General features: G+C 45.4%; 2 protein-coding genes across 2 annotated transcripts in view; one reads left to right on the forward strand and one right to left on the reverse strand.

The window, feature by feature from the left end:
• The window catches only part of LOC146201475 (box C/D snoRNA protein 1), a 55,445-nt gene that overhangs the window by 18,323 nt on the left and 15,551 nt on the right, over window positions 1-21,571 (forward strand). The window contains exons 4-5 of the mRNA XM_084587599.1: window positions 5,050-5,228; window positions 9,675-9,836. Coding sequence (XP_084443725.1) covers window positions 5,050-5,228; window positions 9,675-9,836 — 341 coding nt within the window. The remainder of the gene's footprint in view (window positions 1-5,049; window positions 5,229-9,674; window positions 9,837-21,571) is intronic.
• On the reverse strand, window positions 12,010-15,363 carry LOC146201476 (uncharacterized). The gene is made up of 3 exons (XM_084583055.1): window positions 14,592-15,363; window positions 14,370-14,440; window positions 12,010-12,436 (listed from the first exon to the last, which is right to left on the reverse strand). The coding sequence occupies exons 1-3, from the start codon at window positions 15,212-15,214 to the stop codon at window positions 12,204-12,206; spliced, it is 927 nt and encodes a 308-aa protein (XP_084439181.1). The 5' UTR covers window positions 15,215-15,363; the 3' UTR covers window positions 12,010-12,203.

The following is a 21,571-nucleotide window of genomic DNA, read 5'->3' on the forward strand; positions in this document are numbered from 1 at the left end:
CAACAAGTTCAGTGCGATTGATCGCACCTGCCTTGAGCATTTGAAGGCAGTAGTCCAGTAACGCCAAAACAGTTAAATATAGTCGAATAAAAACAGACAGTGTAATGTGTTGTAAGATGAGCCGGCAGACAACTAAGAGGGAGTTTTATTGCTAATGGCATCCTTCTGATGGCTCGTTCGCTAAGGTGTTCTACTTTCATAGTGTACCATGAACTTGTGGGGCCAATACTAACCGCTGAAGCCGCATATCGATGAATGCGAGGGGATACGACCACGTGGGTAGTTTTCTATTTGGACGTCAATGATTCCGGATAACTGGACACGGTTCCTGCCCTGCCACAGTTGTGCAGTGAATATGCACGACTACTGTGCCGGATTACCCAGGTTTGATTCTGACCGCTGCCGGCTGCGTTTCGATGGAGGCGAAACGAAGAGGCGTCCGTGTGCTGTGCGATGTCAGCACACATTAAAGATCGCCAGATAGTCGAAGAAATTACTCCGCAGCCCTCCACTACGGCACCCCTTTCTCTCTCTCCCCTTTCACTCGCACCTTACTCCGTTCCCTTATGGCATGGTTCAGGTGTCCACAGAGCAAGTGTGAAAAATACTGTGCCTTTCATTTCCTGCGAACCAATTATTATTATTATTATTAATTATTATTAAGCCATTCCTTTTTACATACCTTGTCACTGCAGCTTGCCGGACAACTGTTAAATCTGCTTTACGGCATTTTCTCCAAGCAATTTCTCCGAGGTAAAACTGCCTTGTCTTACTACATCCTAGTCAGAAAATCTCGCGTTCACTAAAACGCCAATGAGAAACAGTGCATTTAGGTGGGCCAGGGAATGGGCACTGCTGAGAAAATATGTAAACCACTGTCAAGTGCAACGCGAATGCGTAATAAACAACAGAGAAATATTTTTTACTAGAGAAGAAATGTGTGCGGGACATATTAACACTCCAAACGGCAATCTGCATGCCTTCGAAATAAAAAGAAACTGCGTTTATGCTCGTTTCCATCAATGAAAATATCTTTTTTTTTTGTTCGCTTGTTATAATGAAGCTGATAGCAGCTTTTGTGACCATGTGGTATTGAATGAGCTCTGCAATGAATGATTTTATTAGGCGAGAAGGGCTTGCCTAAAACAAATGTTAAATTTTTTAAGAGTATTAACGCAGAGCTCTCGGCACGTTTTCATTGGTTGACAAACGAAGAGAGGGAAAAGGACAAGAACTTCATGGGAATAGCAATTCTTCATGTCTCCTATCTGCTCTTTCTGTTAAGAGAAAAAAGTAAATACTCTATGTCAGCGAAAGTAGCTGCACAAATATTGTTTCTGCCCATCACTGAAAAGCGTAACGCGGCTGGAACAACAATGGTGGCTGCCTTTTCCTTTCCCTTGCTGGGCTTTTCTTGTACTCGGCCAGGAAAATGCTCACATTGTAAGTTAGGCTGTTGGGTTCCTCCGATGTTCAGTTGTCAGTAAAATGACTACAGACGAAGGAGTGCGGCTTCGGCTCCGAGACTCTCGTGCCGTCACTCCTGGAGAACAGAAGGCACAAAGCATCCGGTTGCAACCAGATTTCTTAAAAATGCGACCCTTTCTACTGCCACACAGGAACCAAGTACAGCCTTTGTCAAAAGTGTAGAGCCCGGGGGGTTCGCTTCTGAGCCGTGTAGGGGCGCTGATGCAGCATTAGTGGAGGTCTTCCCCATTGTAGAGGGTAGGACAAAAAAATCTTCTTACCACCAAAAGATTCGGAACACTGAAAACCCATTTCAAGCCGCACGAAGTGACTCAGAAGCAGACCCCCTGGGCTCTCACTTTTGACAAAGACTGTGCATAGATGCATGCCTCTGTCTTTCAAACAACTGTGCTCTGGTCACCCACCACTCATGCTTGCGTGAAAACTCATAGAAATGAATCGACTTCGAAGTGCCCGACGAGTTCGCGTAGCTGTCAGTGCAGCCAACAACACACCACGTTTTTCCAGACTTCGTTTCACCACACATATTAGACACATTTAGTTGAGCATACATAGTGACGATGCGTACGCAGCGACGATGCAGGTAGCGAATGTGTATGCGCAGATCCGTACATAATGCGACCTGTCAAGCGAGCTCACGCACGCATCAAATCCTGGCGTACGCCCGTTGCTGCGTGGGTTGCAGGATGTGTTGACATTATAGCGGTGTGCTGGCCGCCCGCTTTGAAACGAATACACCTCGCCACTGCTTTCTCTGACGCGGTGACTTGCTCTAAATGGTGGCGTTTCTTCTATTACACTCACTCTTGCCCACACAACAAGGTATAAGCTACAAATATCCCTAATTTTCTAGATAACTTCGCGAATTTCAAGCTGCTAGGCCTATATAAGCGGTGTATGTGGTCGAAATGAATGCTCAAGCTTCTTGTCGCTTTGATTTGTGGCTTTCATTTTCTTCACTTTGCGTAGTTTTTCTCCTTGTAATAAAAAATGATGATAGTGCAACTATGTCATTAGATAGTGCCACCATGCACACCGCTTGTGGTGAACGCTGCGGCACGGCCAACTAAAGGTGTCGTGTTTGCAGCGTACGCAACACAGTGAGCAATACGTAAGCACATTTACTACGTACACCCAACTAAATGTGCCTATTTACACAACTAGTCCACCTTTCTGCTCTACTGAGTGTGTATTCACGCAAAACATCATCTAAATATTAGGATTTCCAATTACCACACAAAGCAACGACAAACAGCGCGCTCCAATGCGCCGGCCCCAGTCGGCACATTCTAGCAACATGCGAAGCGCCGCCACCCGTCCAGCTGTTCAGTCCCTATAGTGAAGAGTCCAACAATATCACGAGCTCTGGCTTAGCTCAGTTGATGAATCAATCAAATATCAGCCTGGAACTTCAACTAGTGGTCCAAGGAAAGCATAGTTTCAATTTCAGTTCACTCTTGATTAGTTGAACATGCTCATTCTATGTTCCTGCTGTTTAATTTTCATTTGCTAGGGTTTCAGCAACTAGGAAAGCCCCAGCACATACGGTTTCTTCTGCAGAGCTTGGTCAAATGTGAAATTGTTACAGCCACATTAAATGAGGTTTGAGCACCTAGATTTCTGTGCACAGCTCGTAAAGTGCATTATAAAGAAATTTTGATGGCAACCTGGGTCACTTTCTGCCACCCTCTGTGAAACGTGTCGTCATACATGCTAGCCGTAAACTACAAAAAGTTCGAAAACGCAACTACTATGAGCTGTGGTATGAGCAGCGAAAGACTGATTTGAAAACAAATGTTATTAGCAATTTTACAATGCTGTTATGAGAATGGCCAGTGCATAACATATTACTTGTTTGGCACCATAATACCTCATTGATACATTTAGAAGAAAATGTGGGGAAAAAATATATATTATCAGAGAAACCGTATCATCCAAACCGGCTAACATTGAAAAATCTAACTGGTGAATGGAATATAAAGGCATTCAGAATTTACTTTCACCACATAAAAGTGTAGATTAGCATTCCTTGTCATCAGGTATAAATCAATACATATTTGAGTTGAGTCATGGGATATTTTGCAGACAGGAAGCTGCATTGCTCACTCGGAAGGCTTTAACTCTCCTATTGTGCTTGCTTTTCAAAATATTTATTCTGAACAAATTCTTTTTTTTCTTTACTGCTAGAGTAAACTTTGTTTAATTCGGCCTTCAAGGGGCCAGAGCAAATGTATGAATTAGCCGAGCATTCGAATTATTGAATGGGTCTGAAAAACCTGCTTGAAACTGTTTGCATAAAAGTTATTTGATCTGATGAACACTTTGTTGATGGCTATCTGCATTTAAGGTGACAGCCAAGTGAGAATGGTGGTCTTTATGCATACTGTCGGGAACACTGAAGAAGTGCTCCAAAATAGTAAAGCCCTCTGCTACCTTTTTCACAGTGCGACGCAGTAACAGTGCTACCTCTTAGCAAAATGTCTTCGCCACGTTTTGAGGGTGCTTCACTGCGCAGTCAACATGGTGAAGCATAGCAGTGAAGCGTGCAGTTTTAGTGTACTGGAAGCAGCATGTAGATGAACGCGAGGGTTACATGCGTAACCATTAGAAAAAGCATGACGTCATGCCTAAATAAAAAAAAAAGTGGTGACGCACCAAGCAGCTTCTGAAGCGCTGCAACTGGCTGAAGGTTGCATCCAGTTACAGCTGCAAAATGGTTTGAATGAAGTTAAGGAAAGCAAAACCGAAACTATGACAATGAGCTTATATTTTGGAAATAGGGAACTCCCGATCGTCCCCTGTCTGCCATACTGCATGCTAAGTGCTTGGGTCCATGCAATTGAGGCTAGGGGAGCTTTCTTCGTGATTGCTGGCCTTGTGATTGATTCGTGCCTCTACGTGATGTCCTGTTCGAATTAACTGGAGCAAGCCCTTTCATGTCCAAATTAGCGAGCATGGAGCACTATAGACTTACTTTGGCGTCGGCTTGGACAGTGCTTCCAGTATGAATTATCCAAATTTCTAAACTAACATGGGTTGAATAAACGAAGCTTTACTGTACCATGTAAGTGTTTGTTTATTCTAGTACTGGGCTGTGGTGAGCGAAGTTGGAAGTTGATCTCATTATTTTTTCCTGCAAATGCATAGCTACTTTCTAATTGCTGGTGCTTATCAGTTGTTTAAATGTCATAGTATCACTGGGCATATGCAGTTCCTTTCTTGTTTGAATGTTTGCGAAATCAAGTTATACCTTTAAATTGAGAAAGTTACAGTAGATAGCACTGCCTCAGACAAGAGCTCGGCGATGTGCTTCGGTGATCATTCACTATATCTGAAAGGCAGACTGATTGGGTAAATTTGGTGAACTTCTTGCTGTGTAAAAACAGCTATCCATGTTGTAACTGACCAAATCCCTAGTAGTCACCAGTAATAGTACAGAAACTTTTTGAAAGCTTAAAAGGAGGAAGGCAGCCAAACTGCTTGTTACTTGTTGTTTGCTTTGTTGTGTTGCCGCAGTATCGGCTTTCTCACTGTCACATTTTTCCCCTCCTCTGCTCTTAGTTTCTGCACAAGTTCCAAACCGAGTGCAGACGCCGTGGCACTTTGGTGAAGCTGCTGCCACGTTGTTTTACCAAGCGGCAGGAGAACAAGTCACAGTTCAATTTCCGTGAGCGCTCTATCTACTGGCATGTGGCTTGGGTCTTCCCTGCTGCTCAAATCAAAGTCCACGAGAGCCAGAGGTATAGTTGTGTGTGTATTGCAGCTATTTATGTGTGATGAGGAAAATCATTCCTGTTGTAATTGTAGTCTGCACGTTGACAACACTGTATTCCTGTTTAGGTATTTTGACGTCTTTGTAGTCTGCATGTTGACAACACTGTATTCCTGTTTAGGTATTTTGATGTCTTGTTGCTGCATCAAATGTAGATAAACCACCTCCTTGCTTTATAGGTGTGATGCTGTATTCTAATGGCATGTAGATGTGTATGCATTTGAGGTTCCTTCCAGTAAGGCCATTAAGTGGTAACCGCATGAGGGAACAACCTTTGGTGATGTGTTGCATGACGACGGCAATGCCTGTAGTCGTGCATACCGCACGAAGCGATGAGACTCGGCGACAGAGTGGTGCGTTTTCAGCATTGCTCTGTTACCACAGCCTCGTCGTTCAGTCAAGGGGAGTATAACTACGCTAGTATATTATTTGTAACACTAAACAGCATGAAGTACGATAAAAGGAGTAAAATATTTTTGTAACGCATCACATTTCTGAGGGGCACAGCTCAGTGGTGTGCCAAACTATACTGCGATGCAGACTTTCAAGAAGCACTTTCTCCCACTCCTTTGGAAAATTAACAATATCTAGCCACAGTAGCATTTTTTCTTTTCGTTTATTACCCTACCAAGCTTTTACTGAACTGTCTCGATGCACGGATAAGACAAAGTGAACGTCTGTGGGTTCTTTCATTCAAACCGGAGTAGGAAAACAAACTTCACTCGCAAAAGAAGCCAGAATGGAAGTTGAGCACCCCAGAGCCTTCTGTGATTGGCTGCCTCGCGAGCTGCTTCCAGGTGACAAGCAAAATTTTCTAAAAACCCAGAACCTGAGCGACAGCTACGAGTGTCAATGCTTTGGCAGCCCTCAGCACACCACGTGACGGCATGTCGCTGTGAATTGTCGCCTCATGCGATTAGCGCTTTACAAGTGGACCTGGAGGTTATTGCAGTGTTTCCGCTACTAATCATTTTTTGTCCAATGAGGTTTTTTTCACCATGCTGGCAGAAAATGACCAAAATTGGGCCAGATATATCTAGCAATGATGACAGGACTTATAGATACATCTAGAGCAGTGGTTTTAAACTGGGTCCTGCCAGTTGCTTGTTTCTGTGGTTCCCAAGCCTGCACATTGGACTGTTTCCCCCTTCACACCGTATCTCACTTCTTTTGGCAAGTGCAGAAAGGGGCAGCCAACAAGCAAGAAAAAAAGCGCTCGAAAACACGTGATGGCGCTCTGCCAATGGGAGGGCCGAAGGAGTGCGGAGAGGAGGCGGGCGACAATCTTCGCATGTTGGCGCTATTTTTAGTTTCTTGAGGGACTTTAAGCAAGTGTCAACTGCAGCGCCGTTAGTTCACGCGACGGCCACCAGGGACACATCTTCGGGCGGAGCTGTGAAACTGAGTTTGTTCTATGAAGGAGCACTGAACAAGGGTAGAGGGGGGAAAGCCTCAGTTCGCAGGTCGAGCCAACGTTTCGACAAGTGAACTTGTCTTCGTCTGGGCATTGCGATCATCACTGGCAGGGGTTTAAATACGCTTTTGCTTCCAAAGAAGAGAAGCTGGAGAGGGGCAAAGTGAGCGAGAAGAAAGTAGGTCAAGGAGTGAAATATATACAGTGAAACCTCGTTATAATGAACAGTTAAAAAAATCGGAAAATAGTTCGCTCTATCCATAATTCGTAATATAAAATTTTATAGAAAATCCATGCAAGAGCAGCAAAATTCAATCGGAGAAGGCACAGCAACTTGGAGGGTGCCTTCTTGAGTCAGGTCCGTTTATTTACGCGCAAAGAACTGTGTTATCGCGGCCTGCTTTTTTGTGTTGATCGCGTTCCGTATCACGCCCTGTTCCACAGTTTGCAAATGCTCAACAAGGGCAAACCCACTGCTCTCAATAGCACTGTAGTGGCAGCGCAGTAAATCCAATGCAGCAAGCGCTTCTTGTGAAGTCGGAATGTTCTCATCGTTTGCACGGTCAGCCTGAGCTTCGCCTGCGGGATGTTCAGAAACTTCCACAGCGATTTCGGCGTCCGCCAGTACAGCCGTGGTCGCCGCGATGTCATCACCTCCTACAAAGTCCTCTGCAGTCATTGTTGCGGGCATGTCACCTCATCGAGCTCGCGGAGCTCTGCTTCTGCTTCGTCCCCATTGTCACTTGATGCGCGGGCCTCTGTGTGCACAAAAGCTGCGTGCCGAAAGCAGTTGGCAATCGTTTCGCCTTTCACGCCGTCCCATGCCGCTTTAATGCTCCCAGCAAGTCAATCTTCAAGTCCTGCTTCATAAGAAGCTTCACGAGAAGAGTGTCAATCAGTCTCCTCTTGTAAACTGCCTTTATCTTGAGCTTGGTCTTTAACGTCAGTTCTGCTCTTTTTTTCACGTTCACCGCCATCGCAGCACTACGCACACCCGCACACCACACTCGACACGACGACCGACGCAGCCTCCGCCGAACGCTACAACGGCCACGCCGCTGCTAACACTAAAACCAAAAAACGCAAATGGCGCAAAAACCAAAAGAGCAAGTTGTTTCCTTCCTCCATGCAAAAAGGCAAAAAACAACATTCGATCGTGCCGCTGCCGCCGCTGCTGAAGCGGCGCTGCCAGCGATTGTGAGATGCAAACGATTTCTTATGGCCTCCGAGATCACCTCCGTGCGCACAAACAGGCACGCGGAGGTAATCTCGGAGGCCATAGATTTCTTCGGCTCTCAACTCCCGATGCCGTCGTGGCATCTGTGGCGCTATCAGCGCCTGCGAGGTAATCCTGAACGTTTGCTGCGCCACATAACACACATGTAGTGCAACAAAGCCTGCCTCCTGCTATTAAAGTGAGGTAGTGCTTGGCGTCGCGAAGTTCATAATATCCGTTTTATGCCGAACCGCGTTCGCTATGGGAAGTTAAAAATACATGTGTTTGACAAAAATATTTCGGAAGAGTTCGCTATATTCAATAATTCATTATATGCGTGTTTGTTATATCGAGGTTTGACTGTATATATATATATATATATATAGTATATATATATTTAAATGTTTCTTCAGTATGTATTCCTTAGCCTGGAACCAGGGATCCTGTGGCCTGCAAAAGAAATAAAAGCAACAGTACCAGGAAAGACTACAATATGGGGGTGGATGATTAGTCACCACTTAAGCAAGTTTGGTTCAGATACAGGCTCTGCAAAGGGCCCTGATAAGGAATATATCTACAGGGGAACAATTGTTAAAACTTCCTGTAAAGGGGGGGGGGGGGGGGGAGAGAAAGGACAAAGAAGCAGAATAATAGCCACACAGTGAACCACAACTGACATGATGCCAAAGAAAAAAGAAAAAGACCGAGGGCAAATTCAAGTACCAAGTGATTAGGAGGAAACCTGTTTGGAGAAACATGCAGCTTATGCTATTGCAGAGGGGAGTAGAGTGTACATGTGCTGTGAATAAACTGTGCAGTTAACGCTATGTGGGATTGTTTTCCCAAATAATTATGATGCAGAGGGAATATATTTAAGGGATTCTAATGTTCCTTTAGAGAAATTTATTCCTGCTGGACCCAGTGTTCTGAATTTATGAATTAGATATGCCTTTCTATATTTTCTGTCCTTTGCAGATTTAAAGCCTGACTGGAGAATAGACAATTTAATTTCTTCAAACTTATGGTCTTTCTTATTAAAATGCCGGGAAACTGCTTTCGGGAGGTTTTTGCCTGTGTTTGCCTGATGGCCATTAAGCCTAATGTTCTTTGGTTGCCCTGTCTCTCCGATATACTGTTTATGACAGTAGGAGCATTCTAGAAGGTAGACAACGTTTGGAGATGTGCAGTTAAAGGCTGATTCTATCTGGAAAGTGAAATCGCTTGCATTACTTTTAACTGTGGTGTCTTTTTGTATATGACTGCACGTCTTACATCAATGTCGAGAGCAAGGATGTGGTTTTACTGGATGCTTGTTGTCGAGTTTAGAATGTACTAGAATATCTCTAAGGTTTGTGTTGCGTTTGTATGTTACCCTTGGTGCCTCCGGGAATATTTTCTTGAGATGTTCATTACACGTTAGCATGGAATGGTATTTCCACAGAATATTGTTTATGTTTGGAAGGGCATTGAAGTATTTAGTTTCAAAAAAAGGCTGGCGTTCAATGTTGGGCTTTGGTCATTTTGTGAACACATCGTTACGGTTTAAAGTGCTTGCTTTTTCGAGGGCCATATTAAGGGAGTTACCGGTATAGTTCCTCTGGATTGTTGCTGATTTGGATTGGGAAAGAGGAGTGGTTGTACTACGTATCACATTATGGTTGATGGACTGGATCACTTGGCCCACTCGCATGGCCCGGGCAAATTAATAGCATTGGCTTCTACATGCGGGGTGAACTCTACTGCATGTATCTTTACTTTGATTGCTTTTTGTTATTGCTGTGCAGAGTACATGAAAAGGAAAGCGTGGGAAGGTGTCTCGAGAAGTATCTGACCATTGAGACATGCCGGCCTGAGCTGCGAGGTCCACTGCACCGCTACATAACTGCTGGAATGCAAGGGGTGTCTGTCCTTCTGGCTGCTGAAGGAAAGCCAGCCTCAGAAAAGTGGTAGGTCCCATGCCTTTGTGAATCTATGGAATTGAAAGCAGCCTTATCAGTTGTCCCTCAACATGCAGTCTTGCCTAACTGAGTGCACCAGTTGGTGTTCATGCAGCTCCATCATTCCACATTATTTAGTTCAGTGCAACTCTGAGCAGTCGCCGCAGAGCAGTGTCGTGTTGAAAAGGACGGCCCAACGTATGCACTAGGCCACTTTGACATTAATTTAGGCCATAAATTTGAATAGCGTGTTCTGAAATCTTTGAACTCATTGTTCTCAGTTTGCGCTTTTTGCGAGAGTACATCTGTTAGAAAACTTAAAAGTGCTCAGATTTTTACAAAAATGCCATAAAGAACCCGCAATTGGCCTTATCCTGCACAATAAACTACCTAGAAGTTATCTAAGCAGAAATGAATAGTACATCTTATGATTCTGGAAATTATGACAGCTACAACTTTTATATTTGTGCTAAGGTGATGAAACTTGGAATATATTATAATAAAAGGAAGGTAAGCAATCCCCGAAAATTTTATTGAAATCGGTACAACAGTTCAAAAGTTGGCCGTTAGCCCTGCATCCCCCTCAAATGCTGTAGCACTTTTTTTTTGCCAGAAACTGTTGTGTGCTGGTAGCATTGTTTGAGGGAGGGCACCAGTCTTTAATGCGAAAAAAACCTATAAAAAATCAACTTCTGGAAAACAGTAGTTCTACAATCTACAACTATTATTTATTTTACTTTTATTTATTTAACATACTGCAGCGCCTTTATGAGGTTATTGCAGGGGTGGGTTATACAAATCTATTGCAAACGTCATATAAAAACAAGTAAACAATCAAATTTAGAAATTCATGAGAAATCGTACGTCGTGTACGTCTTCTTCCTTTCGTCCCGGGTCTTTTCGCACTGTGCCCTTCCAATATGAATCATGAGAAATAAGACAGAGGACAAAAATGTAACTCTGAATAACAGTACCAAAATAAGAATGCAGCAATATACACTCTAACAGCAGCAAAATACGTAAAATCAGGTGAAATTAACCTTTAACAGAAAATAGTTTAATGACAGTGACCTAATTGTTCCAAAGATTGAGTTCCAGAATTCAACAGTGCATGGAAAAAAACTATTTAAAATTATCAGATTGAGGAAAGTAAGGCTTAATATTAAGGGGGGGATGTGGGTCTTAAAATAAGTTTCTTTATTATTTGTCCAATCTGAATGAAATTTTCCAGTCTTGGTCAGTTTTTCTTGCTAATTTCAAATCTGTACTTGGATTTTTGATAGCTGCATTGGTTCAAGGACTGCAGTAGACTTAAAAAATAATCAAAGGGTACTTCTTATGGGGCATTTTGGCAATTTCTACTTGCCAAACACAAAACCTAATTGCATAGACTAAATTCCAAAGACATGCTCTAGGGGGTGATGCTATGTTTATTACTTTGAAAGCAACTTATAGGCAAGGAAACGGACCAACTCTTACTACATACACTTTTCTCTAATGAGCTCTCATTACCATGCTAATTTGCAATTAGCACAATTGCATCAGTGCAATATGAATAGCATCACCCACTAGATCTTTTTAGTATGATTACAATGATACCCAATTTGTCAGTGTCACTTAAAAACAACCTAGAAAAAAGCCTCGTAAGGCTGAGTGGAGTGCCCAAAAACACTGAAATGATAAAAACACATTTGAAGTTTCAGACAACTGTAACCTACAGCAATGTGAATGCCATCAGTGTGTAACTCTGCTCTTCAGGGGAGACGCTCCTCGGAAACCAATTTTTTTTAATATTGATGTCACATAAATGAAAATTGCACCATTTATAGAGATTGATCCCCTCTTTCCAAATCTGTTTTTATTTCTGAGATAATTTCAAGCTTTCATGTTCTAAGTACCATGAACAGGTGAAAAACTGTGCATTTTACAAACCTACTGGACATGCCAGTGAGCATGAGAAAGCAGTATAAGTTGCTTTTTCTTGTTCCTTATACTTCACTAAAGGCAAATAAGCAAGGAAATGGTGATCCTGCAGCATGCACCATTTTACTGGAATTTTTATCTCATGCTTCCTTTTCAGAAGCTAGTGTATAAATATATTTGAACTTTTCATACTTACAAACTTCACCAATTGTAATAAAACCTAGATAACTGCATTCTACAGATCCAAAATATTATGCATGCCAAATTTGGTCTTGATCCGAGTACGACAAATGCATAAAATGTTGCATGCAATAACCATGTTTCACTCAAAATAAGAAGTTGAGAAAAATGCAAATGAAAGTTGTAAATGCTCTTTACTACTGTTCTAGTTAGACTATGTGCATGAAAATTGGAGGCAATACAGGCCAGGGCATCCTCCTACAGTGTACAGCTTCAGAATTCCCCTGCACCATATGTTCGTCCCTCAGAGCTTTTGTTAGTAGCATCCGCGAGACAAGCCTTCTTAGCTAGACAGCGGCGACGAGCCCTTGCCTCAGCTGTCTGCTTTCTGGACATTCTTGAAATTCTGAATGTATCAGAATTCTTGCTCAGAGTTACAAGTTCTCTTGAGGGAAGGACACCCAGTTCTTCCAGCACATTCTCAAAGGCCTTGTGTCCCTTATTAAGGGGAGACGCGGGTCTTAAAACGGTCGAAAATGGTCAAAAAGTCGATTTTGGGAAAAACTCATTTTCGGAAGGTTTATCCTTTCGAGCATCTACAGTAAAATTATTAACGCTGAATTCGGTCGGGAAATGCGATAAAATCGGCTTCCAAAACACCACGGCAACGACGAAATGGCCCCGAAAAGAGAGACTTTGTTCGAACTTCCCGCGCGCGCCGCCGGCGTTGCAGCCGGCCGATCGCCGCCATCTTGGGCTTGTTTTGAAGCTGGTTTCTTTGTGCGCAATTTGAGCTATCTCAAAATGGCGTCGCTCAAGCCGAGCGGCGGTTCGGGCCGGTTTCGGGTCGCTGATTGGCTCGCACGCGGCGCGCTTCGCGCGCGCGCCGTTCTGCGCCTCCCATTGGCTGGTGTGACCGTCTACGTCATTTTTTTTTTCTTTCTCTTGCGTTTGCCGTTGTGGCTGTCGCTTCGTGCGCGTCTGTTTTTGCGCTCGTGTTTCTCTACACGCCGTGTTTCCGCCTTGTGCCGGGAGTTTCTCTTTGCGATCGAGATGCCGGGAGACAGTCGATTGAAACCGAGCACGCAACGAGCTTTTGGAAGCCGGAAGAAACGTCCGTGGAACAAAAAACAGCAGGCAGCGGCCACCAGTGCGTCGCCGGGGCCTGCAGTGCCGGACTCGTTGGATCCGCCGGGTACATCAAGCACGCTGCCCGATGACGGCACCGCGGGACCAAGTTGCAGCACGAATCGTATCTCGGATCGTGGTACACTTCGTGTTGATGCTGTGTACTATTCGTCGACCGAGCAGGCGCAGCGTGTTGAGCGATCGGCGCAAGCAAAGTCCGTTCTGTCGGAAAAGTCGGCAACCCAGCGCAAGTTTGACCTTCTTGGCGTCAGTGCGGATTACCAGACAGCTGATGCCGGTACCCAGTTCGTGATTGTGGACTTGAAGGTTTTGAACAATTTTTTCGCACAAACGAAGTGCGGAACCTGCGGCGCAGGAAGTCTGCGTTTGAGCAAGGCAACAGATAAGGAGTACGGCCTTGCTGTAAAGCTTCTGCTTGTCTGCGAAAACTGCGATTTCGAACAGAAGCAGTTCTCTTCCCCAAGAATAAGCGAAGCAGTTCTCTTCCCCAACTATTTGCCTGGTGGAGCTCTCGTCTCCTTGGCTCCAGTCCTCACTTTCACCTCAAAAAAAAAAAAGTCAACCCCAAATTTCTCGAAAGTAACCTCTATAATTTCATCACACTTACACATTCGACATTTTTTTTTTTAAATGTTTCCTTGGATGGAATAAGACACTTTTTGTTTTGTTTTGTAGGGAAACTGATAGGGAACATCTGAGTAACATCCGTTGTCGAAGATTCTTCCCAATATTTTCTGCGCTCAGTGTCAAAACTTCAAATGAGTTTTTCTCAGCTTCATGTTTTTTGGTGACATGACTAGCCTTACGGAACTTTTCATTGGGTTTTTGTGGTGCAATTTTAATAAATCTTATACCGTTGACTTCAGAAAGGTTTGAACTGTGGAGCTATGCTATTTTTATATTGCTAAGTTGAACATATCAAATTTATTGAACAATAATGTCAGCTCTAATTATATTTTCGAATTGTGGGGCATCTACATAATTGAATATTTTTATACTGTGATGTACATCAATGATAATATAAATAGCATAGCTCCACATGGCAGGTCTTTGGCTACAACTACATTTTAATCGGAACGAAAAAATATTGAGGGAAACTGTCCTAACGACCCGTAAGAAATTACCAAATTAGGCTTTGGTTATTTCCCAATAACATTAGAACTAATTGAGATAGAGTAAAACTAATTACATTTTTGAAAACAGGAGGAAGAAATACATACACACGCACAATTTCGTTATTATATCTCTAAAAATAAAAATTTTCATTTTAAGACCAGTGTCTCCCCTTAAACCACAAGACCGCAAGTGATGTTGCCATCTCGACAACTGTGCGTGAGGCGAACCTCGTCTTGGGGCACAGGCGAAAAGCAAGGCGCCCGTGTGCTGTGCGATGTCAGTGCACGTTAAAGAACCCCAGGTGGTCGAAATTTCCGGAGTCCTCTACTACGGCGTCTCTCATAGCCTGAGTCGCTTTGGGACGTTAAATCCCACAAACCAAACCAAACCAACAACAGCCAAATCTTGCTGTTGAGCGATTCAGCCGCGTTTTGCGTTTTCCCCTTCACACAGCGAGAGAGCAGCTGTTCATTTGTGAGCCTCTTATATACGGGCAGCATTGCCTTGCCCTGGCTGTTGGTGAGAATGGGGGTGTGTGCTGGGGCTGCCTGGCCCAATGCCTCTGCCCTCTTGAATTTACACCATGAGCCCTCTCCATCTGGACAAAATTTGTGGCTTTTGGCTGCATCTGTTGAGCAGGAATGAAAGAAGGATGCCCAAATTGCACAATACATGCCATGCACACTTCCTCTATTACCAGTGATGGCGATCTGAAAGTATGTCTGCAGCTTGTGGATGACTGCATCTGTAAGCTTGTGACCTCTTGGCATGCTGAGCTTTCGTAGTGCAGTCCCAAGCTGCTTGGCGACATGGTTTGTGCAATCCTCTTTTGTTATGGGCACACCACTGTACACACTTCGTGCTGACACAGCTGTAAAGGCCTTGCTATCTCCGTCACTTAGAAAGGTTTTAAATTTCAGTGGTGTACTGTAGGACTGTGTCCTCTTCCATATCCTCAGAGCAGAAGTCGTCTCCATGGCATGTGCTGAGCAGTCCACATTTTTTTCACAAACTGGCATGTGGAAAGCTTGCCATATTTACTCCTCCCGTTTGTCTGCAAATTCCGTGTGGGTACTGCAGCTCTGGCAGTAATTAGACAAAACTTCGAAGTCCAGGCAAAGCCCTGTCTCTAGAGAAATGGCAGTGCCTACGCCATTGTGACTTTTGTGTCCCCTTTTTTGCCAAGTGCCATCAAACATTACAGCTAGATTGGCGGATCCAACTTCCTCAGCTGTCACTTTGCGAGCAAACTCCAGGTTCTCGACCACTGCCTTCGTAGCCGCGAGGTGCACCTTTTTCATGATGGCGTTGAACAATTTGTGATGCATTGGTTTAGGTAAGCCAAGAATTGAGCAAAATCGGACGAGTTGGTTGTGTCCCGCTCCAACAGCGCGCGCTGCAACCACGGCCTTGACATTGACGGCGAAGCTCTCTCTAGCGCTGGCAGATGGACGCGCTTCACCGTTGACGTCGCTCGCCGGAGTCGCTCGTCGCGATGAATACGTCGATGAAACAGTCGATGTGGGGCATGCTTCATTTCCGCAATGCAACTCCAGAAATGACGCGAGTCCTTTTCACTTTGCCGGCAACTCTTTGATCGAAAGTTTGCACTGTCCGCACTCCGGGCATGCCGCGCCGCTCACAAGGACGTTCACGGCGCCGATCTCGATGATAAAAGCAGTCGCCGACTCATCACCATCCCTACCTTCATTTTCAAAGATCCCGATCTTTCTCTGAGACGCACTGATGAAGCTGTCTATGCTTTCGATGAAGTTGGAACATCCAGCCGTAAGCGTCCCCTCCGCCGAGGTTAGGCCTAGGTGCCACGGGCATCTCCGTCACACGCAGTTTTACTTTGTGGCGGGTTCCCTTGTATTTATGCTTCGTCCGAAACTTTTGACGTTGAACGCCATGCTCCTTCTTGGCATCCATATCAGCAACAAGCAGAAATGTTTGCAGCGGCCGCTTCGCGAACTGGGAGCCAATGGCGTAGCTACGATCGAACCACGTGACGTGCAAGCACGCGGTTTTGGCGGTTAGAAATGCTGTTTTTATTATTATTTCTTTGCTGCATGCGCAGCGGCAAAGCCCGCTTTGGGGAGAAAACGCGTAGGCCTAGCGCCGCACGAAATTCCTACGCCGTACAACTTCGCGATTTGACGCCTCGCGCGCTTGAAAATGGGTCAAATTTGCACATTTTCGAGCCACCGCAGGTACTTTAACCGCCGTTTTTGATAATTTCCGGATCATTTGTGGCTCTGATTTTTTTATATATGAAAGAGGAAGGTTGAAATTTACTAAAGCAGTCAAAAACACAGAAGTGACATTTTTACTGAAAATCGCCGTTTTTCTTAATAAACTTTCACAAGGTTTAAGGCCAAAACACAGTGGCATATATTTCTCGAATTGACCTAATAAACTGGTCACGGTCCCATAATGGAACTTTGCTGTACAGCAAACGCAAAGCCGCACGCAGAGTCCTTTGCTGGAGCAATAACTTCAATTCGCGCTTCATTGCGTACTGCTGCGCGAAATTTCTTGTTTTCCATGCACCCTGCGAAAAAAAAAAAAAACGATCGTCCACGGAAGTCTCGGCTGAGAAACGCAGACAATGGTGCACTGTCAGGATCGCTTGTCAGAAGTGATGTTTTGAAAAAGCTGCGAATGGCGGCGTCGATGGAGTTGATCAATATCGACTGAACAGTCAAGCACACCATATTCATGCTGTCTTGAAGCGCTCGGTGACGATTCTATGCCGCCGTACACGCCGCATCGGGCGCAACGTGCGACCCTTGCAGCACGCCGTCGTCGTCGTTCTTCAGCGGCGTGTTCCCCGGACGCTCTCGTTTTATTTTTTTTATATACCTTCTTGACTCGCGCAAGTACGAAAGATCAGTGTTGACTGTGAGAGCGATTGACACGATCGGAAGAGCACAAAAGAAATGTGCTCAGCGGCCACCGCGGTGTCGAACTAAACAAAAAAAGAAAATGGCGCCAGTCGTGGTGACCAATGGGAAGCGCGAGACGCGGGGCCCGCCTCGCGAGCGCGCGTGCTAGACGGCTAAGAACGGCTTTCGGAAAACCTGCGTTGGCAGTCGTTCGGCTTGGGTGACGCCATTTTGACATGCCGCAAAATGCGCACAAAGAAACAAGCTTCAAAACAAGCCCAAAATGGCGGCGATCGGCCGGCTGCTTCGCCCATGGCGCGCGCGGGAATTTTGAACAAATTTTGCTCCTTCTGAGCCATTTCGTGGCTCCCATGGCACTTTAAAAGTCAGTTTTATTATATTTCTTGATCGAATTCAGCGTTGATATTTTTAGGACAGGTGCTTGAAAGTACAAACATTACGAAAATGCGTTTTTCTCAAAATCGTATTTTTGGCCATTTTTTACTATTCTAACCGCCGTATTCACAAAGACGCCTTCACTTGAACTTCTACTCCAAGCGGCCCTCGAGGCCTGTTTTTCGTTTCAGAAAGCAATCACTCGAATTGCACCTCCAGCGAGAATCTCTAGTCTGCGACGACACTACCTTGGCCGCTCCTCGACCGCCACTCCGCTCGTAAACATGGCCGACATCGCATCGCTCGCCTGCAGTGTGGAATTCGTTCTAACGGTATATCAAACTTTTCACGAAAGAAAATACGACGAGGATGCACTGAACCTTTCTCTAAAGCATCAGCTGAGAGTGACAGTGACCCGGGACTTCTGGCACGCTATCGTTTTACGAATGTGGCCATGGCTCGCCTCCGTCCGTCCCTGCTGCTCACGCCGAGCATGGATAACCGTGATCAGCCACCGACGTCAGTGCTGTGTTGATCGTCGCATCATCGCATTGTGCGTGTGTGGCGCGGACACATTCCAAGTCGTCACCGGATAAATGGACAACTTTCTGAGCCCACCGAGTGCAGAGTTGAGGCGCGATTTGACCGTAAATGGTGAGCTCGCCCGCAGCCAGACTCTAGAATCGAGCAGCGGTGGCGCAACTCTCTGTGGCTCGCCCTCCGCACTTCCGCAGACGGCGGCGAATTTGTGAGGGGAAAAGCATGTTGCATGCGGTAAGCTGGGGGGCACCGTAGGCGGGGTGGGACTATGCGAACATCTGTGCTGTACCACGCACATCAATGGCTTGTCCGTCGCCCGAGGGTACGTAGTACGTCTTCGGACGCGCGGCGCTGTCGAGGGAGCGCGTTGGTGTGCCCGTCCTACGGAGGGATATTCGCGGCAGACGAAGGGCATGGCTTTTGAAGAATGTTTTCAATTAGGGCTCTCAACTTGTTTGGAAACCGAACGCGGCATTTGCTTCTGGAGAGTCGAATTCAGTGTACATGAGCTGCAACGCGCTGCGAAGCAGCACACGTGTTTTCACCGAGCCGCCCGAGCCCTATGAAAGAGCCATGCTCGTATGAGTTGGCAGTGTTTACTTTTTTTTTCCTGCAGTATATTTTGATGTCTGTCAAAGCTTGGCAATAAAAAAAAAGTCTGTCAAAGCCTGGCAATAACAAAAAAGGCAAAGCGGCAAAGGCTGAGAGTAGATCTCCCACAAAAAAATTAACTGAAGTATTCACACCATTTTTCAAAGACTACGTCATGTTCTGCGTAACCCCTACTTCACCAACAGTGACTGTTGCCAGATGCAAAAGCATTTTGGCCATTTTTCACAGTTGCCATTTTTATCCAGCTCGTAAAACAAGTCCACTGCGCTGTTAACGTTGAGGTCGCTTGCAAAAGTTGTTTAGAAGACTTGGCATGAAAAACTGTGCATGTTACACACTTCAGCACGCAGTTTTCAGGCCAAGAGTTCACCTTAATCTGCTTCGAGTGGAGGAGGTATTCTCGAGGAGAACTTGTCGGAGGAAACGCCGAGGGGCATTCATGAATTTGAATCGGCCCTGGAGTGGAGGGGCGGCTATATTCTCCGCTCCAAGGAGTGGAGATGGAGCGTCGAGTCGAGGCCCGTTTGTGAATACGGGCGTAAGACCCGCGTCCCCCCTTAAGGCTATGAGGACTTCTACTTGACCGGGGAGTATCTAAAGGAATATATGTGGAATGTGAGACACAATAAGAAAAATTGACGATGCCATGCAGAAACTTCAATGACTCATTGTGACGGCGTACCAATAACATCAATTTGCCAAGTGTCTCATCTCCTGTTAATATTTAAGGCGTGAGTTGAATTTATAATATGCATGGTGGCTGATTTTGAGCCAGCATTCATGCCAAAACAATGCATTTTCAAAATGTACCGCTTCCGTCTCGCATCTACGCTCATGCAACCTTGGTATCGTTAGAAAGAGGGGTTTTTCCTCTTGAAATTATGCGTGCGCCGGCGCCCTGTTCCACCGACTGATTCAGTAAAAAAAAAAGAAAAAAAGCAGCAACTAAATAAACAGTACCCACGCGACGCTTGTCCGTGCGCATGACAAAGAGGAGACCGCATGATTGATTGGCTGAGCCCACTTTCCATCATCTGCTACCCGCTGCGGTGATGCGCCCGGATGCCATTTTGTTGAGTGTAATCAACCTCGAAAAGTCTATCCCGATGTCGACGCTGCCTCTAAAGTTTGCCTCAAGGCACAGGTACGGTAAAAATAGGAACAGTTCTTTGATCAGGGCGTTGCAAGACGTCGATGACGAGCAAAATTCAGCGTCAAGTGCCGGAGTCAGCGAGCGAGCCTACGGTGCAAGTAGGCCTAGCGAGCCTGTCGAGTGGAAACACTCCAGGTGTCGGCCATGTTTGTAGAGACAGAAATGCTGATGACTTGCAAACTCTAACAAACAAAGAATGCCGACTCGAAACTTGAAGAGCTGTCGTCAACTGACACGGCAAAACTGACTTGGTCGCCAGCGATGCTGCGGTCTGCCCACTTAACCATACCAGCTTACGATGATTTGCCTTGACTCGCTGAATAGCCTTCTTGGTAAAGCGAAATGTAAGACATGCGGTGGCAGCGTCAAAATCAACAGTGTTGATCGAGAATACAGTGTTGCTATCATACTCATCCTGTTGTGTTGTAACTGTGGCGATGCGGCATTGGTGTGGAGCTCACCGTGTGTGAACGGTACGCAAAACATCCCCTTTGCAGTAAACATTCTGGCTGTGTAGTACGAATGTGAGCACTGGCAACAAAGTGCGCTCAGTGACATTTTCACAGCTATGAATATTTCGCACCGCGGGCTGCATACGGCAACATGGCAGGGTTATATCAAATTAAAGGTGACGTCTGCTGTGGCTCGTGCAGCCGAGAAAGTGACAGAGCAGGCAGCGCGCATGGTGCAGCAAGAGCGAAACCTGGATAATTCCGGTCACATAGCCGTATCTTATGATGGGTCCTGTGTGGCTCACCGCCACTCGTCACGCATCGGAGTGGACACAATGATCGAACTCTACAGGGCTCGTTTTGGACTACATGGTGCTTAGAAATTTTTTGAAGAGTACGAGCATGGGTCAAAGACAGGTGGCCCCTCTTATCACAAAGGGAAAACCAGCCACATCTGTCAGAAAAACACTTGATAAGAAGGCTGGTGAAATGGAGGTTAAAGCAGCCCTGATGCTGTTTCAACACTCTCTTTAAAGGCACAACGTGAGGTACACCACTGTACTTTCAGACGGCAACAGACTTGCATTGAAGGAGGACGAAGTGTATGGGTATGTAAGACAGGACTGCATAAATCATGTCTAGAATCGCATGGGAACTGCTCCGAGAAATCTGCTCTCCAAACAAAAAAGGGTCCTACTCACAGCTGTTTGGTGGTCAAGGTTGATTGACAGGTGAACTAGTAAGCAAACTAAGCTGATACTATGCCTGGCCGCTTAAGTCACATACTGGAAATATGGAGGCAATGGCAAAGGCTGTGATAGCAACATATTACCATGTGACATTTAATGATGAAGTGTCGAATCTTACCAAGGCATCGTTACGACCTTCCCGATCACGTCTGCAAGGCATTGCTGCCAATTTTTCCAACGCTTATCGGATGAAAAGTTCCTTGAGCGTTGTGCAAGAGAGAAAATGCAGGAAAACAATGAATGCTTGAAATCTCTCATATGGGCACTGGTACCAAAAGAGAGACATGCATCTCTCTTTAGTGTCGAAGCAGCCATAGCAGAAGCTGTCATGAAGTTCAATGTGGGTTATGCAAGAAGCTCTACAGTCATCCTGACCTGCGAAGTGCCCAGTGCATGGCTGAAAAAAATGAGACGTCGGTCAGCTGCATCTGCAATAATTGGTTATTCAGTCGAAATGACTACTGCTGCGCACAGCTGGCATCGGTCACGGTTAGAAGCACTGCGTTTACATCACATGAACACAATGCTGTACACAAACCAAAAGATGTTGTGAATAACTTACTGTGGTGCCTATTACGGGGAGGTA

This window comes from Amblyomma maculatum, chromosome 1, assembly GCF_055883805.1.
Source record: "Amblyomma maculatum isolate TAMU_Amacu chromosome 1, ASM5588380v1, whole genome shotgun sequence".
Taxonomy (NCBI): Eukaryota; Metazoa; Arthropoda; class Arachnida; order Ixodida; family Ixodidae; genus Amblyomma; species Amblyomma maculatum.

What these genes read in the sequence shown, in the direction of transcription:
- LOC146201476 (XM_084583055.1), bottom strand. Translation starts at nt 15,214, where the DNA reads ATGCCAGTTTGTGAAAAAAATGTGGACTGCTCAGCACATGCCATGGAG. An exon ending in CTCAACAGCAAGATTTGGCT is followed by an intron (nt 14,441 to 14,591) that starts GTTGTTGGTTTG and finishes CCTTGCTTTTCG; the next exon opens with CCTGTGCCCCAAGACGAGGT. An exon ending in ATCACTTGCGGTCTTGTGGT is followed by an intron (nt 12,437 to 14,369) that starts TTAAGGGGAGAC and finishes CCGCGTCTCCCC; the next exon opens with TTAATAAGGGACACAAGGCC.